The sequence below is a fragment of the Cervus canadensis genome, chromosome 6 (assembly GCF_019320065.1).
Source record: "Cervus canadensis isolate Bull #8, Minnesota chromosome 6, ASM1932006v1, whole genome shotgun sequence".
In the NCBI taxonomy this organism is placed as follows: Eukaryota; Metazoa; Chordata; class Mammalia; order Artiodactyla; family Cervidae; genus Cervus; species Cervus canadensis.
The window spans coordinates 71,479,766-71,498,632 of record NC_057391.1 but is presented as its reverse complement, the minus strand read 5'-3'; the positions used below and the strand labels follow the sequence as shown (position 1 = coordinate 71,498,632).

At 43.6% G+C, this 18,867-nt stretch overlaps 1 protein-coding gene across 2 annotated transcripts in view; it reads right to left on the bottom strand.

Annotated features, from left to right (window-relative positions):
- Positions 1–18,867, bottom strand: part of MTHFD1 (methylenetetrahydrofolate dehydrogenase, cyclohydrolase and formyltetrahydrofolate synthetase 1) — a 62,121-nt gene that overhangs the window by 26,362 nt on the left and 16,892 nt on the right. Inside the window, exons 3-12 of one of the 2 annotated variants that reach the window (XM_043472265.1) lie at positions 12,254–12,313; positions 11,771–11,824; positions 10,747–10,883; positions 10,525–10,625; positions 8,452–8,588; positions 7,496–7,607; positions 2,771–2,898; positions 2,170–2,267; positions 1,826–1,999; positions 1,048–1,184 (exon numbers count right to left, since the gene is read on the bottom strand). In XM_043472265.1, coding sequence (XP_043328200.1) covers positions 1,048–1,184; positions 1,826–1,999; positions 2,170–2,267; positions 2,771–2,898; positions 7,496–7,607; positions 8,452–8,588; positions 10,525–10,625; positions 10,747–10,883; positions 11,771–11,824; positions 12,254–12,313 — 1,138 coding nt within the window. Of the gene's footprint in view, positions 1–1,047; positions 1,185–1,825; positions 2,000–2,169; positions 2,268–2,770; positions 2,899–7,495; positions 7,608–8,451; positions 8,589–10,524; positions 10,651–10,746; positions 10,884–11,770; positions 11,825–12,253; positions 12,314–18,867 lie in introns of both variants that reach the window. The other variant, XM_043472266.1, reaches the window with a different exon arrangement.

Genomic DNA, 18,867 nt, shown 5'->3' with positions numbered 1-18,867 from the left:
GGGGTGCCATTGCCTTCTCTGATATGATACCCTATCACCAAGCAAATGATGAAGCTAACTCTGAGAACCCATTATAACTAATAAAAATATAATTTTAATTAAAAGAACATGTTTGGAGTATTGCTGCTATCAAAAACTGAAAGTGAAATACAGTTACTGATGTTGTGTTTTCATCTCATCAGAAGAAACACTGCGTTGATGGTATTATCTTAGAGCTTGAGATAGATGTGGGGACTCTCCCTGGTACTTGATGATAGTGCCTTGACCAAGCTCCTCTGAATTCCAGCTGTTACTGTTTTAGTGGTGATAAAACTATCTTAGAAGATAATAGGCATAAACTGCTTAGCAAAAAACTTGGCATGAAGCCTAATACTCAATAAGTGTAGGCTTTTCTTATTCCCTCAGCGTGAAATACCAGTAGGGTTTGTCTTTGTCTCTAGAAAAGGCAGCATGGTGATCAGCAGTTGTGACTGTGTGCTCAGTGGCTCAGTTGTGTCTGACTCTTTGTGGCCCCATGGACGTTAGCCAGCCAGACTTCTCTGCCCATGGAATTTTCCAGGCAAGAATACTGGAGTGGGTTGTCACTTCCTCCTCCAGGAGATCTTGCTGATCCAGAGATTGAACCTGCATCTCCTGCGTCTCCTAAATTGGCAGGTGGATTCTTTACCATTAGTGACACCTGGGAAGCTCCTGGGACGCAGTTGTGATTATCTTTACTTGTTACTATGACAATCGACTATCAGTCATATAAAAGCACTCCTGGCTATGTATCACCCAATCCAGGAATCCCTGTGCAGTGTCAGACAGTGACAGTAGGAATTGGGGTGAAGTGATGAAAGCTTTCAGCAGAAGTACCATGATGAAGGAGTTATGAAGCCCCATCTAGTGTCTCAATGAGTTGAAGACCACCACCCCCCCAGGATGTTCATGGGCCAAGTGAGCCAGAGGACTAAAGGAGCGGCAGGTGTCCTCTGGCCACCCAAGTCTGGTCCCACTTATACATTTCATTCCTCCTCCAATTGAAAATAAATAATTTTTTAAAAATACCTTTAATTCCAAAGGTGGGCCCCTGAGAAGGCTGTCGCACACACGCAAAGACATTCTGATGGAGATGGGCGCCGAGGGCCTGCACCAGCCCAATCGTGGTTGTGCTCTTCCCCTCCCCCAGGGGTGTTGGAGTTATTCTTCAAGATGAAAGCAGAAAAGGAAAATTAAGTTTATAGAAATTAAATTCATGTGTATCAGTAAGTCAGATCTAACAGATCCTAGAGAATGACTCTTAGTTTGAATAATCAGAAAGATGAAAGACATGAAAGGGATCTGTTCCAAGAATCTTAGTTGTAACTTCCCTCGTTTCAATAAAGAAAAAAAAAACCAAAAAACTCCTGCATTTTAGCTCGACTGTGAGGGGCAAATATACTTTACCTTGTAAGAGACACTGCTATAATCTTACATAATTTCTCAATTTTAGTCTCAAAAACTAGCTTTTAACTCAGTAAACAAAAATATAGATCAATGCTCAACAGATCTACGGAATTAATGATTTGGGGTTAAAAAGAAAGGCACTTTCATCTGAAGATCAGGTTTTAAGACTCAAACTCTTCCACCTACTAGATGAATGACTTTGACAAATTTTCTCATCTCTGCAGGGTTATAATCTACTCTTACCTCACAAGGTTGCTATAAGGATCAAATCAGTAAAGACATATGAAAATGCCAAAACCAAATTAAAAGAACCTCCATAAATACATGCTAAGTGCAAATGCAACCTCTGGTAATAATAATCAGTATTAAGATTCGATTGGCAAATGGACAAAAGTCATACCCAGTTACCACCACGTATTTCCCGTCAGGCTGGTGCTTCAGCCGTTCCAGCGCTGACAGCAGAACTTTAGCCTTGGTTTCACCATACAATTCTACCTCTTCAGCGCGCAGACCAATTTCTCGAGCCAGGTTACCAATGGGCTTTGGCTTGTAAGACCGTGATATATCAATGTCACTTAGAAGAAATACAGAAAATACGAATTAACCTTTATTAATCCCATCGTAGTAACGACTCACTCCAACCCCCTTCAGAAGGGGCATACACATTAACCATCAGTTAAAAACCTACAATCCACGTAGTTTTAAAACAGTAATTTCTTTTTTTTAAACAGTAAAATATTTTACCTTGGCACGGGTGTCTTCAGGTTAAGTTTGTTATACTGAATGATCCACTTTCCTGGCTTAAATTTCTCCAAGAAACGCTTTGCACTCTCTACTGTGCTCTAAACAAAATGACACAAATGGAACTTGAGAAGACGTGATGGTTTTTTAACCTCCACCTCCATTCTTAATCCTGGTCACTCAAGTTCAATTACAAAGTGAATAGTTTCACGATCCGATTATTAACACGCTTCAATTGTAGGCCAAGAGTCTACGAGCAGCCAGGATGCCCTGGGCTGTGTGCCTTGCCCCCATCAGCTGGTGTGTGTTACGAAGGGCAACAAGCCAAAACAGATCGAGCAAAGCCAGGGTGTTTATACAGGTTTTTTTCCCCCTGAAGTTATCACATTCCGGAAGAAATTAGAATCGTGCTACCCCTGATTCCCTTGTTTAATATGCCTGATTCTACTTCTCTGGTCTTTCATTTCCTTTTTTTCTTCAAAATAGTCACATCCTCATTCAGATTTTGAGTAGGTTCTATGACATTTCTACTTGAAGAGAAATGCACTACCTCGAATTCTATCAGTTTTGTAAAACTATTAGAGAAACTTGCACCCACACGCACCTGCATCAGCATCGCCACTGTCATGGGTCCGACGCCACCAGGAACGGGGGTGATGAAGCTTGCCCTCTCCTTGGCCTCCCTGTATTCTACATCACCCACAATTTTCTTCCCATTTGGTTTTGTATCATCTGGTCAAGGAGGTTAAAAAAAAAAAAAAAAAAATCAAAGCCCAGCCTCAGAATCGCAATCTTGGTGTTTATTTCCAAGTTATGTGAGCAATTATTACAATAGCTTGTTCCAAAAGCTTAGTCAAGTTTAGGGGGTGCTGTCCCATCTGGTTCAAGTGCCTACTTTACTTTTAAAAAGCTGTGGGGTGACAGGTGTTTGCTATTTCCTAGGGAGAGACTTACTCTACCTGCAAAATTCCCCAAGATGCTTAAGTGGTTTTTCAGAACCAGGAGAATCCTTTTGTCATCTGTCAGGTGGCAAATAAAATACCAACTGTTTTGTATTCTTTCAGCCAACCACCAGTATATAATGAGCACCTTTTAAAATGTTAATTTGCCAAGGCCTTCAAAGGAATTTTTTGGGTGCACAAAGCTCCAACTATATCACAGCTGCTAGATACGGTTTCTACAGCAACTGTCAGCATTTGGTAAGCTCCAGGCATGAGCTGGAGAAACAATTCAACATCCAATTCCAAAGACGAGCAGCTACTTAAATGTATGCAGAAGGCAAAGAATATAATTACACTCCCCTTAAAAGGATACAAGAACAACTACGAATCTCAGCAGCAAAGAATAGCTATTCAAGAGAACAAAAATCCCACGATGCATCACTGCTCACACACGAAGCACATCCTACACTTGGCTTCAGAGCACTTCTGGGAGGGGCTGGGGACAGGGCTAGACCTTGAGGCTCTAAGGCTTCCAGGCAGGACCTGGTAGGATCTTAGCCATTTCATCTTTTTGAGCAGATCACCAGAAATAAGAAAGAAAGCCTTAGGTTTAGCCAAAAACCCAGAATTAAGTGACTTCGGCTCTAGGATCAGCTCTTCTACTAACTTCGAGTCCTCAGCCCCTATAGGCTCCTTACTCATGAAAAGTCCAAAGGGGCAAAGGAGGATGAACACTACCTATTTCAGAGGCTTGTGAAGACTCAAGAGAGAAATTGTGTTTCTTGAAACTGAAAAAAAAAAAAAAAATCCTCCAAACATAAGGGTTTCTCTTCCCATTCTAGATGTGGTGGTTGGTTTAGTCGCTAAGTTGTGTACGACTCTTGTGACCCCATGGTCTGTAGCCCACCAGGTTCCTCTGTCCATGGGATTCTCTAGGCAAGCATACTGGAGTGGGTTGCCATTTCCTTCCCCACCCATTCTAGATACATATTTTCTACACATACTCTAAGGAGGCAGGGGACAGAAATCCTTGTGATGGTTTCAGGTTTCGAGATTATAAGGCAACAAGTTATGGCAACAGGAGAACATTTCCTACCATAACCACAAAGGTCGTTTCAAGATGCCAAGGAAATACAATTCAGTGCTGCCTTTTGTATAGGTTTCAACTTTCTAACACCAAAGTCAGCTAAAAATACCCTGCACCTCCTTCTATCTATGAATGTTAGTCACTTTCTCCCTGGGTTTCTCCACACACAGAGGAGATGTATCAATGAGTACACAACTTAATGCTGAACTCAGTGAGCTCAGCTCTGCTCCTTCTTCACTATCAGGGCAGGCTTGAGTGCCCCTCTGATGTATGTATGAGCTTCCCTAGTGGCTCAGATGGTAAAGAATCTGCCTGCAATGCAGGACACCAGGGTTCTACCCCTGGGTCGGGAAGATGGACAGGGTTTCATGGAAGGTGTAATGTGGTCAGTGGAAAAGTGGCCACGTCTCAATCTAAGCGTACGGCTTCAGTAACCAACACACATTTTGGTTACTTATCCCAGCCCCTGAATTTCTGTTTCATCAGGAACTACTAACACAAAACTACTTAAGATCAGCTGAGGGAATTCCCTGGAGGCCCGGTGATTAGGACTCTTGTGCTTCCACTGTAGGGGCACAGGTTCAGTCCCTGGTTGGGGAACTAAGATCCCACAAGCCTGACAGGATGGAAAAAAAATAAAGATCCAGCTGAACCTTAAGTTCTTCATGTGTAATCTGGGGATCCTAGTAACAGGGTTCAGCATAGAAGCCACTACACCAAATAGATTGAGATTGGATGGGGTGGGGACAGTGAGGAATCTGTTCCCACTTTTATAACCCTGCCAAATAAAGCACTATTAATCCAGCCCTTCTCAAACGATCTTTAGTAAGCCAAGCAGAAAGAACACTTTCACATGTTTCTCTGGCCAACACTCTCTGCTCTGCACTTGAATCTTAAAATATTCCTTAAAACAATAACAACAACAACAAAAAACCACATACCTTAATTCATCCTGAATTTGGAAAATGACTTAAGACATTATCCCTGAATGGACCATGCAAATGATTTAGATAATCAAAATATGAGCTACAAAGTGGCCTAGCTGTGGAACATGGTGCTTTAAGAATGAACATTTGCAAAAAAAGAAAAAAAAAAAAGAATGAACATTTGCAAAGAGCAGTCTTTAGGTCCCCCTGCTCATCCATGGATCGGTAACAGCGATCCTGCCCTCCTTGGGGAACAGTAACATCCAGGCTTGTTGATGTTTATTCACCTAAGTGCCCAGGACCAGAAAAAGTACAGCTGACCAGGAGGAAAGATACTGCTTTGACTATTCATATTTCACCTTCTATGTGAGGAATAAATGTGCACAGGAGGTAAGCTTCATGTGTAAGTCAACATTTCATGCCAAACTGTGAGACTCAAGAACCCTACCCGGGTTTTTCTTCTTTCATCTCTCAAATTCAGTCCAAAACAGAAAAAAACCAACAGCAGATCTATGATACAGAAAATGCAAGGTTTTAAGCACAATGAGCCTGAATGTCACATTGCAAGTACTGAAAGTGAGGAGTTATAGGAGAGCAATTTCTTTATCACCCGTCAGATAATTACACTACAAGACAATGAGTGATCAATTGTGAGCTACTGTCTTAAAATCATGGTACCGAGAGTGGGAGGGAGGTTAAAAACGGAAGGCTTGACAGTGACTAATGTTCCTGGCAGCTTGGTGTCAATATTTCAAACTTGAGCTGGGAAGGGAGAAAAAAAGAATATTCTTGCTATAACCCTCTTCAACAATCTAACAGATGAGGGCCTGCTGTCAGAAGGCACAAGCTGGACATGACACCACAGAGACCACCACCCCGAGGCACCCATGGGCAGACGAGTGGAGAAAAAGTAAGAGACACATACGATGAGAGAAACACCAAGTTCTGTGGGATGGGAGGCAGGAGAAAAGGACTTTCAAACGAGAGATCCTCTTTTGATGAAGGGAAATAAGACAAGGTTTAGAAGGAAGAATGGACATTTCAGACAGAGAAGAGGTGGGCAGGAAGTTGCTGAAAATGAAGATGACAGGTGAGTTTTATTCAACTGTGTAGTCCAAGGCCCGGAGTGGTGCCCAATGCACAGAAATGATCGCTTGATTAAAAACTGTTCCTTTTTTAAACTCACAAAGTATGTACACAAGTATCACTGAACTGTCCTTTCAGCTTTTATGTTTGAAAACTTCATGAGAGAACAGCCTGTCCCACTAAAGACGCAGAGGAGCTGCAAAGGAAAACAAGCATGTGCGGGGGTTGGGGGGGGCACATGGTTCACTTTACAATAGTGAAGACAGGTATTCACAGAGTGCATGTGAGAAAAAAGGCCACAGAGGTGGCCGAAACTAGTATGGGGCTGAGGAGTCTGACAGGTGACATGGGGGACAGAGGCTCACAAGTCCACATCAAGCCCCAAAAACCTGGCAAGAGCATGCAGATGGACCTGAGTGGGAGGCAGCTGGCAGTAGGGAAGCCAGGGAGACATTTATGGCTGTGCATCCAGTGGAGAGGGGGACACTCAGTGGTGACACTGAGCCCATAGAAGGGGCCAAAATTTAATAATATTTAAAAATGGATCCATATGTGGAATGATTGGGAGGGAGACTGAAAGGTTTCAGATCCATGGGGAGGAAGAACGGTGATGATATTACTAACCAAAACAGGGCCATGAGGAGTAACTCAGGGATGAGGATTCAAGTACAGTTACAGACATGACTATGATGTTGGTGTTATCCTTGGTCTAGAAAAGGCACAGGTCAAACAGCTCTGCGAAGCCCTAACTGGAGGTCTCTTGGCACAATGGATCCCTCTCCTGGAGTCTCAGAGCAGTCTATAAAGATCACACTATGCTTTAACTGTACTCTGCTAAAATCCACTCAAGGTGAGGCTTCTCTGGTGGTTCCAGTCTATACAGAATCCGTCTGCAATGCAGAAGACCTGGGTTTGATCCCTGGGTCAGTAAGATACCCTGGAGAAAGAAATGGCAACCACTCCACTATTCTTGCCTGGGAAATCCTATGGACAAAGGAGCCTGGTGGGCTACAGTCCATGGGGTCGCAAGAGTTGGACACGACTTAATGAGTAAACACCACCCCATCTCTAAGTCATCTTGGGACTGCATGGCACAGTGGCTAAAATCACAGCTTCTTCCTGCCAAGGGGCAACTATGCCATCTACTAACTTCACACACCCAAGGGCAGGCTGATCGCTCTGAACCTTAACACTTCAAGCCTAAAACGGGACAAGGGGTTCTTGCTTAGGCTTCATCTTCCTTTTCCCAGCCTGCTTCCAGAAACCACCTTCCTCCCGGCAACACTTACCTGTAACGTAATTGATTCCACAGTCGATGACTATCGCCCCAGGTTTGATCCACTCCCCTTTCACCATTTCAGGTTGACCAGTTGCAACCACCAGGATGTCACCTTTACTTATCTAGGAAAAGATCGTTCTGACTTCAGAAACTTAACAGTGACACATAAAAAAAAATGTAGAAGCGGAAAGGACACCCCTAAAGTTTTACACGACGTTCTTCGTCATCTGCTATTTTATGCAGGCCGCACACAGTCTCTGACAGCTCTTTGTATACTGTGCTCATTCCTACACATGTCAAAACTCCCCTTTCACTAGACATTTTACTGAATGGGGAACCTGATGAGAACTTGCAAGGTAGGGAGGAGTATAGGCTTGGAGCCACAGGCCTGAAACAATGTCCCTGAATTACATGCCTCTTCCCTGGGATGTGGGAACTACCACCTTCCACAGAGCATTGCTTGGGGAGGATTAAAGAGATGCTGGGCCTCTCCTGGTCTCCCCGCATGTTTACGAGACTGCACTGTCAGCAGGATGTGTCTGTATGAGAATTCCTGAGCCCAGGTGTCAAGAACAAGCTGTGACTGAGGTCACAAGACCACTGTCCATATCCTCCTCTAGACACCTCCACCTCCGTCACGTATCTGGGGTCTGGCAGCGAGGGGTCAGTCTCAGTTCCTGTCCTGCTAACCCCTATCTACCGCAGGATGGATGGGTGGACAAAAATATAGTCAGGACAAAATCTGTATAAATCTGGGCACGTTTTAAACTTGAATTTGTTTCTTCATCTTGTAAAATAGACAAGAATCATAGAATTGTTAGAGGGGTTAAATGAGATAATGAGGTAAAGTACACGGCAATTTTTGGCACTGAAATGTTAGCTATTCCCATTATGCAAGAACCTCCACCACACGTGGGAGTGCGTGTGCACACACACCCCCCTTCCACTCCACTCCGGACCCCTTACCTCCTCGTTCAGATTGGCAGTCTTGGAGTGGCACGTGGTCACTGTGGCATGGTTCCACAGGAGCAAGTCATGCATTGGGGCACCGACGATTTTACTGCGCCCGACCACCACAGCGTGCCTTCCGGCAATCTGCACCCCTGAAAAAAAAGCCAGCGAGCATCAGAGAACTGGGGAAGCTGCCTTCCTTTGCAAGCCACCAAAATGGAAAAATTCAGAACAAGTGCACCAAAACAGGTTCTTAGCGTCAAAAGCAAATCTTCCTAAAACCATCCCTTCTTTGGCAACTCAGGGTTTCAGCTATAAAATTGGGACTTGTCCATGTGGCCTTCTTGCAAGTGGGTTTTTGAGCAGAGCTTAAGCCAAGATCCATTTACTGAGTCATAGCAGAGTGGGAAGAAAACCTACACTCAAAGCAGAAAGAAACCCTGACATACAGCTAAACAGTCATATGGAAGCAGTGAGCAGATTACATTACCTGGGAAAAAGTTATAAGAAATAGGGTGCATGTTAATGGAGTGGAGGAGAGAAGTGAGGGAAATTAGATTAGTATCAGTAATTCTTTAGTTCCTCATCCAAATTTCTCTTTTGGCTTAGGGCATGAGCCACAGGGTTATTTGCAGGGAAGTAATAAAGGGGAACCTGACTGTAATATATAAGGTTTTCTTTTTGTTTACTGAGCACCCACTCTTCTGGCACATCCCTCAGGACTGACATATTGTCCTCGGTAGAGATGGTGTGGGTGAGGACCCAAGTGTGGACAAATGACTGTTATTTCATCCCCTGGCCAACAAGATCCGCCCCATCACTCTTAGGCACAAGGGTGGAACAGGCTGGAGCTGCTCTGGGAGACCAAGCAGAGCTGAGAATGAGCTGCCACGCAAAGGGGAGTAGAAACGAGGTCTCTGCTGAGTCCCTACACCCAGTCCTACTGAAGCCAACTCAAGGCAGTTTGTGTTCAAATTATGCTTCTTGTGTAACATTAACTCTACCCCGAAATAGGGACGTTTCTATAAAATGCTCCTAACTGCTCCTAACGTTATGAACATCTAGAAGTAAAGCCCCCAAATTGTGAAGTGTTTATAAGGTAACTTTCTATACTTTTGAGGGTTCAGCAAAGGACTTGAAGCTACACTAGGGCAAATGGTTGCCTCCATATCAACAAGAGGGAATATCCCTGGTGATCCAGCAGCTAAGACTCCTCACTCCCATGCATGGGGATCTGGGTTCGATCCCTTGGTCAGGGAACTAGATCCTACACGCTAAAACTAAAGATCCTACATGTTGCAACTAAGACCCAGTGCAGCTTAAATAGATAAAAATTAATTAATTAATTAAAACCAACAAGAGGAGGTGGAGGCCCTAGAGCTGCTGCAGCCTAAGGGACTGATTTCCATCGAGTTGTAATACACTGTAGGCTAAACAAGCCATAGAGGATAAATGTAGTTGTAGGACTGATCAGCAATAGCTGTCCCAAGGGTTATACCTTGACCTTTCCTTGCCAGCCACAGAAAATTTTCACTTACGTTAGCCAACACTTTCCACTTGAAATTTCTGATCCCACTTCCTCTAAAAAGGGCACACTTCCTTATAAAAAAAAATAACCTTTGCTAAAAAGTATTCATGATGAAATTGAAATATCAACATGTTGACCAGGTAATGAGGGGTTGGTTATTCAAGGGATCCATTTGCCAGAAATACAATGGCTTGGTGGCCCATTTTGAGGTGGGGACTTTTCACCCTACAGACAATATGAATTTGTATTACCATATCGGTTATTTTTCCACACAAAATAATCTGCTTTGAACTCAAATAACTCTGAGTTCAAATCCTGGCCTTGCTGCCTCTTGGACAAACGACTCGATCACTCTGAGAATGTCTTCTCAGCTGTTAAACAGTAAGAGTACCTACTTCATAGGGCTGTTGAGAACATTGAGAATTTAGGTCAAGAAGCCCCTAGCAGACAGGTCCTTGTGCCAGTCAAGCTCACTTCTTTAGGGCCCGCAGTGTATCTCCCCTAAACCTCCAAAGGTATAGACCACGGCCCCCAAAAGGGTGCTTCGTTTCTGTTTTTACCTGTCTCCTTGATGAGTTCCAAGCATCCTTTGGGTGTACAAGGGATGAAACAGTTATTAAGGTCCCCTCTAGCAAGTTTTCCAGCACTGATGCTATTCAATCTAAAACAAGGGAAGTGACAGGTGTCTTTACTCTTTAGAAACAAAATAACATGTTCCTGAAGTAGGAATATATTATAATCGGAATCAAGCAACGTGGTGCAGAAAGCCAAGCCAAACTCACCCGTCCACATCTTTTTCGGGGGAAATAGCATTGACCAATGTTTCAGTGTTAATGGGATTCTCAGAATCTAAAGGTAGCTGCACTATGAACCCATGCACAGTGAGGTCTTCGTTCAATGATGTGATGCACTTTAACACCTAAAAATCACACCACATACCAATTTATATACCAGGGAGAAATCAGGAGGGTAGAGAAACACTTCCCAAGTCAAAAGCCAGGTTACCTCATCCCCGCCCCACTCCACACACTGAAGAGTTTAACTGCAGTTTTCTCACCTTGCATTCTAGAGCAACTCTACCTTAACACAGAATGTCATCTTCAGGTGTCTGGTAAGAATTCCATCAAATAAAAGAGCTAAGAACTTTAATAATCTATTGCTACACAGTAAAATTCATGTTATCATTCATCTAAACCAAGACTTCTGTGATGACAGAAATGCTCTATAATCTGTACCTTACCAATAGTGGCTCCTGATGTACTTGAAATGTGGCTAGTTCAACTGAGGAGTGGGATTTCAAATTTTATCTCATTTTAGTCAAATGAGCACATGGGGTTAGTGGCTCCGCTGCTGGACCGTGTGGAGGTAGACCATATCCAGGACCTCAGAAAGTCCCCTTTCCCTCCTGTCACGTCACAGCCAATCCCCCACCTACCGGCAACCACAGTTGCCACTTGACTCACCCAAGGTTTGTTCTGCCTATTCTTGAAGAGCATGTAAATGAAATGATACATTTTCATTTTTAAAGTACACAACACGAGAGGTCAACGATCAGTTTTTAATGAACATCGCACGTGATTTGGAAGCAAAATATGGGCAATCACACTGCAAGGACCCAACATTCGCAGCTGGCGCTGCCCCATTTACTGATTTTCAAAGATTTTCTGGAGGCTGAGTCTGTGGAGAAAGAATTATCTGGAGGTCTCTCGTGTGCTGAATGTATCAGCCCCTAAAGTTCTCCGAAACTAAAACCAGTGAGAAAAGCACGTCAGCTGCCCTCTTAATAGCTGACTCCTAACTGCTCACCTCAGATTCCGTGGCCGTTCGGGGTAACTTAATGTGCATGGCTTTGATCCCGATCTGCAAGAATGAGCATTAAAAACGGGTACATGGCAGAAGGACTTGAGACATGGGCCTGTTTCCTCTGCAGATGTGACTAAAGCAAAGCAAGCGTGGCAGGCACCTTTTCACCCTCACATGTCCTGAAGAATGAGTCTCTCGCTTTGACCCACCCATCCTTCCCTTGTTAACTGTCACCACCGAACTGAAGCGCGTTTACGGTCTCTACTCCTGCTCTTCAGAAGCAGATCACTGACTAGAAAACACCGCAGGGCAAACTACAGGCCGAAGCTCTGTCACCCATTTCTAACTTACAAAACAGATAAACCGAAGTCTGCTGTGGGTGATGAAAGTTTTTGTGGGAGGAGCTCAGGGGTGACAGATAGGACCTGGGGAGGGGGAGGGGTGGGAGCCGAGTTGGGGGCGTTGGCACCGTTTTTCTGGCTTTACCTCCTCAGCAGCTTTCAACTTCACGTTTATATAAAGATTAGAGTCATCTCTGTTGCCAACCTGGAATAATAAAGACATGCAAATCGGGTGATTAGGGAAAGGCAAACTGTATGGCAAAGCTTCTAAAATTTCAGTTTGGATAAAAGCAATGTTTAATTATGAGACTCCTGCTACCGAGACCTTTTACCGGAGAATAAGGAGGATGTCGGGACAGCATGGAGACGTGAACACAGCAGGCGGTACCAAACAGAGCAAAGCACACCTGATCCCCAAAAGAAAAGAAACGTCAGCACCTGTTTTGGAAACTAAGCAAGGGTGCAATGGCCTGCCTAAAACATGGGGAATTTCTGCTTGCCAGCAAGCTGATGAACCAGAATAACAGGGCAGGGGGGCTGAGGAATTGTCAACAGGAAAGAAAACACCGTAGCTCTGAGAAGACATCTGCACCCTCTCCCCACCCCTGGGGGCAGGGGAAAGCTCTCAGGCTCAGCCATGGAGAAGAGGAACCAGTGAGGGTGAACCTAACTACTTCCAGCTCACACAGAACCCTCACCTACGCCAGGCAAAGGGCAGTCTGCTGCCCTCAAGACAGAGAGGAAAAAGTACACAGAGGCCAACTTCTCTGACCCACCATGCTAAGTCTCAACATGTTCCCTGCTTCTTTAATCATGGACATACATAGGTTTTCACTGTAATCATTTACCTAAAAATTTTCCTTTACAACTATTTTTCCACGTTTCAGTGCTGACATTTGTTTTTTTCAATAATGAAATGTCCTCTCAGGGAGATTTATCACAATAAGTTTGGTTTCTCCCCAAACTGCAGAGGGAAAACTGTAGGTCCCTTGACACCAGAGATAAGTGATGCGTGGCTGCTTTACCCAGGACAACTCTGGAGAAAGCAGCTGGCCCTAGGAACAGAGCAGTTCCAGGCTTAGTCACTTGATGCTGCTCCTGGAGGCTCTCCTTAGGTTCACGGAACACAGGTTCATGGAACATGGCCTCACTCTTAGCTGCAGGTGTCCTTCTAGAGAAATCTCAGTTTTGCCAGTGCTAACCTGAATTTCAAGAGAGACAGGAGTCCAGTGAGGGGTACTTGGTTTTCTGCACCTAAATGCATTAGCTGCTTACTGGGAGGATTTCCCTAGGATTTTAGTGCAGCTCATGTTTCTTATCCTTTTCACATGTATGACCTTTGCCCCTATCATCCAACCTTCATTGATTTGGTTACCAAATTGAAAACCTTCCAGGATTTTTAGATCAAATAAGAAAGGTCAGAGTACTTTGCTTTTACTTATATTGTAAACAAAGAATGTCTCCTGCCATTCCAGTTCTGTAAGGATCACGTCATTAGCCACCGCAGTCACTGACCTGCAAGTCCACCCTGAAAGGAAGTCATGTTGCAGCATTCCATGTTTTGGATATGTGGGCCCCTTAGACAGTTCAAATGTGTATCTTAGGAAGAATGTCCATGACCCCAGATTCATGCATCTTCTCACACACAGAAAAGCACTAAAATCATTGAGATATCTGATCCTGGCGCCCGCAGTTAACCTTTCACTGAGATCCTGACTGCCTGTATCCCCAGTCCACATTCACAGATATATACTGGCTCCTCCCCGACCTCTTTGGAACAGTTTCTCCGAGCAACTGGAGAGACTACTGCTATCTCCTGGGGTACAGCCCTCAGTTAGACACTGAATAAACAACTCACAGCTCTTAGGCTGTATGTTTTTCAAGTAGGCCATATTCATAACTATAATTAGTTATTTCGACTTAACTCTGAGATTAAATGGTTTTTATCACTCCCTGCTGGTGTTTTTTTTTTTAATAAATTACAACTGTTCTATACTTTATCTTCATCTCTGATGTAGCTGAGATACAACTGTAAGTCACTTTTCCAGGAAAGGTGTGGGCAATTCTCCCAAGTCTGTGTGTACCTGAAAATATCTCTCTGCCGTCTTTGCACTCGAAGGACATATTTGGCCAAGTTTGGAGTCACGATATTTTCCTTCAAGGTTGCTGTTTTTGGCATTTAGTATTACAAAAGTCTGAAGTCTTTTGTTGTTGTTGCTGTTTCTGTCTGGATGTTTCTGAAGGAATTTTTCTAAAACTCCAAAATGACCACCAGTTTTTTTTTTAAAAAAAAAAAAACCTTAAGAGTTATGAGCATACATCAAAGTCTGATTGTAATCCTAAGGCAAAGGAAAAGACCTCTTAGGATCCAGTTGAAACACTCAGTATAGGCATCTTATAGGGAAAATGGTTACACAATCATTCTCAAACTGGACGCAAAAAGAATGTTTAGTTGAAGAACAGTAGATTTTTGACTGACAGTCAAGTGGGTGGATGGCAGACTGGCTTCCCAGAACAAATCTTAATCCCATTATAGTTTATAAAAAAAAAAGAAATCACTTAAGCATTTTATCAGAAATACCAATTTCTTCTTTGAAGGAGGTCAATTACATCACCCAAAAAAGGTCCAATTGAGACAGAAGGGAAGGGGGCAGGGCACAACAATTAAAAGAACGACACAACCGTTAAAGAACAGGATACCACAAACATCGGTTAGAATCCATTAGGTACAGGATGGCCGTAGAGCCGTCTACTTCCAGTAGAGCCTGATTATATGCTCACTGTAATACATTAGCAAGCTAAATGACACTCACAGGCACCAGGACAGTTCCCAGGGTGACCATAAAAGCCCAGAGAGTGGGCAGTGGCCCAATTCCTGGAAATCCCCGCCACTTCTCCAAAGTAACTGGAATGGTTTTCCCACTTGTTAGCCTAGGAAATTACCCAGCCCTGAGTACTGAACAATTGATGTTTCGAACTGTGGTGTTGGAGAAGATTCTTGAAAGTCCCCTGGAGTAAGAAGATCAAACCAGTCAATTCTAAAGGAAATCAACCTTGAATATTCATTGGAAGGACTGATGCTGCAGTTGAAGCTCTGATACTTTGGCCACCTGATGCAAAGGGTTGACTAACTGGAAAAGACCCTGGTGGTGGGAAAGATTGAAAGCAGGAGGAGAACGGGATGATAGAGGACGAGATGGATGGATGGCATTAACGACTCAATGAACATGAGTTTGAGCAAACTCCAGGAGATGGTGAAGGACAGGGAAGCCTGGCGTGCTGCAGTCCATGGGGCTGCAAAGAGTCAGACACAACTGAGCGACTGAACAAATCAAATCAAATCATAACAACTACAACAGCACATGAACTGAGATGTACAAGGTGGATTTAAAAAAGGCAGAGGAACCAGAGATCAAATTGGCAATATTTGCTGGGTCATAGAAAAAGCAAGAGAATTCCAGAAAAACATCTGCTTCTGCTTCATTGACTATGCTAAAGCCTTTGATTGTGTGGATCACAACAAACTGTTGCAAATTCTTAAAAAGATGGGAATACCAGACCATCCTACCTGCCTCCTGAGAAACCTGTATGCAGGTTAAGAAACAATAGTAGAACCAGACATGGAACAATGGGTTGGTTCAAAATTGGGAAAGGAATACATCAAGGCTGTATGTTGCTACCCTGCTTATTTAATTTACATGCAGAGTATATCACACAAAATGCCAGGCTGGATGAAGCATAAGCTGGGATCAAGATTGCTGGGAGAAATATCAATAATCTTAGATATCAGATGACACCACCCTAATGGCAGAAAGCAAAGAGAAACTAAAGAGCCTCTTGATGAAGGTGAAAGAGGAAACTGAAAAAAGCTGGCTCAAAACTCAACATTCAAAAAACGAAGATCACAGCATCCAGTTCCATCATTTCATGGCAAATAAATGAGGAAAAAATGGAAACAGTGACAGACTTTATTTCCTTGGGCTCCAAAATCACTGAGGATGGTGACTGCAGCCATGAAATTAAAAGACCCTTGCTCCTTGGAAGAAAAGCTATGACAAAACTAGACAGCATATTAAAAAGCAGACATCACTTTGCCAACAAAGGCCAACATGCTGACAAACAGTCAAAGCTGTGGTTTTTCCAGTGGTCATATACTGCTGTGAGAGCCGGACAGTAAAAAAGCTGAGCACTGGAGAATTGGTACCTTCAAACTGCGGTGTTGGAGAAGACTCTTGAGAGTCTCCTGGACACCAAGGAGATCAAACCAGTCAGTCCTAAAGGAAATCAGCCCTGAACATTCACTGGAAGGACTGATGCTGAAGCTGAAGATCCAATACTTCGGCCACCTTATGTGAAGAGCTGACTTACTGGAAAAGACCCTGATGCTGGGAAAGATTGAAGGCAGGAAGAGAAGGGGACGACAGAGAATGAGATGGTTGGATGGCATCACTGAGTCAATGGACTTGAGTTTGAGCAAGCTCCAGGAGATGGTTAAGGACAGGGAAGCCTGGCGTGCTGCAGTCCATGGGGTCACAAAGAGTCAGACATGACTGAGCAACTGAACAAGAACAAAATGGTCTTCCGATTCCTGTTTTACAACATAAAGTATCCTGGGTACTGGTTTATTCATTAGTTTTTCTTCTGCTCCAGGGAAAAGATTTTATAGGCAGGACTTGGGTTGAGAGCTACAGTGTGTGACTTTCTTCAGATTGGTTGGTGGTGAGGAAACAGGGAAGTGCTCTAGGAATCTTGTGCTCAGCTTGAAATTACCATCCTTCACTTGTGTGGGGGGCCTTAGTTCTGAAGAATAACTCAAAGATACTTTTATGTATATTCCCTGAGAAGGAACCAGGACCCTGCCCCAAGGCTGTGCTGTACTATTATTTCCAGACAGTCCCTTTCCTGTGTTTCTACATCCCCTCTCTTCCCTGATAAGCAACTGTTTGAATCTGCCCTATGGGAGGCTGAATGAAGCCTATTTCCTACAAATGAGAAATGGGGGACACAGGAAGGATTTACCACATGGGACCCCACCGGCTCCTGCTTGGTTTCATTACTGTGTTTATAAGAAGACAGCTCCCATCCTGTAGGGGGGTAAGATAAAAATTCGAACAACCAGAAATATATACAGATCACTTGAACTGCAGAGACACTACATAAACAGTACTGTCATTCCTTTTGCAAAGAATGGGCAGTGTGTGTGGCTGGATTGATCGTGATCAGATCTGCATTTTGACAAGGGTGGCCTCTGCAGTTAAAAGGACAGGCTGGAAGCATTCCAGATCAGAAGTTTGTAAGCATGTGACTAGTGACCCAGTGGGGTGGAAGCAGTAGAAATCAAGAGGAAGGAAAATGGACTTCCCTGGGGATACAGTGGATAAGACCCCGCCTGCTGAGAGAGGGGACATGGGCGTGATCTTCGGTCCGGAGAGATTCCACATGCTGTGGAGTGACCAAAGCCACAACTATTGAGCCTGTGTGCTGCAGCCACTGAAGCCTGTGTCCCCTAGAGCCTGTGATCCGCAACAAGAGAAGTCACTGCAATGAGAAGCCTGTGCACCACAACTAGAGAAAGCCCAGGCACAACAACAGAGACCCAGCACAACCCATAATAATAATGGTGATGATAGTAAATTAAACCAAATGATTTTTAAAATAAATAAATACACAAAAGGAGGGAAGAGATCTCAAGAGCTTATGATGTGGAGAGCAGACAGCACAAGACACAGCTCAGGTTTCTGGTTTGAGTATGTGGGGAGATGGTGGTGCCAGTCACCAGGATGGAAAAAAAAAAAAAACAAGAGGTCTGAGGCGGCATAGATGTGATTACAACATAATCTGTGAGCATTGCATCATAGAATGACATTGCTTCTGGTGCTAAAGTGCAAGATTAAAATATTCTACCACTGTTTTATTGGCAAGAACACAGGAGACAAGTTGCAGAACAGCATTTATGTAACAAAAACACTTTGCAATCAATAAGTTTAAAATAGGAGCTTGGAAGTCAATTTTAAAAACAGGAAAAAAAAAAAACCTTCGATATTGCTACAAAAAGGGTTTTACAGAGACAGATTTCTTGTCTACAACATTTACTCTTCATACAACAAACAATTCAAAAGAATAAGCCAAGAAATAACTGGTCCCACAAATGTACCAAGTGTACACCCACAACATATACCTTTGATTCTTAGCAATTTGTAAAAATAAAAAAGGAAAATCGACCAAAGCACAGAACACAGCAGGCAGAACGACAAGCCTTCTGTGCTCTTCTCCACTAAGGCCTCTCAGATAACGTGTAGCAATGGGGGGAATATTATTCACTCTGAAATTCTTGGTGAACATGGAACAGAACTTAGCAAGGAATTAAAGGATATACATGGAAACACACACACACAGAGAATTGAGATGTGAGGGACCAGGTGCTTCTGAACGGAATTTCAAATGCAAGCTATCAGTTTCTTGTCGTCCCAATAAACCCTTTAGACATTCACTTGTACCTCTGTCCACATGACACGTATTTATGAAATACCTTCTGCCCTTTTACTGAAGACCTCTTACTGGATGACCTGGAGCTCTTGGAAGAAATCCTGGCTAGGAAGTATTCTCCCAAGCAGCCATGGGCCTGGGTGCTCACTTACAGAAAGAATAAGGTAGAAAAGAGGTCTGAGGGCTGAGCGTTGGCATTCAAATGGTCAAGGTAACAGGAACAGCAAGGAAAAAGGTTAGAGAAGGGAGTGATGTCCTGGAAGCCAAGGGTCT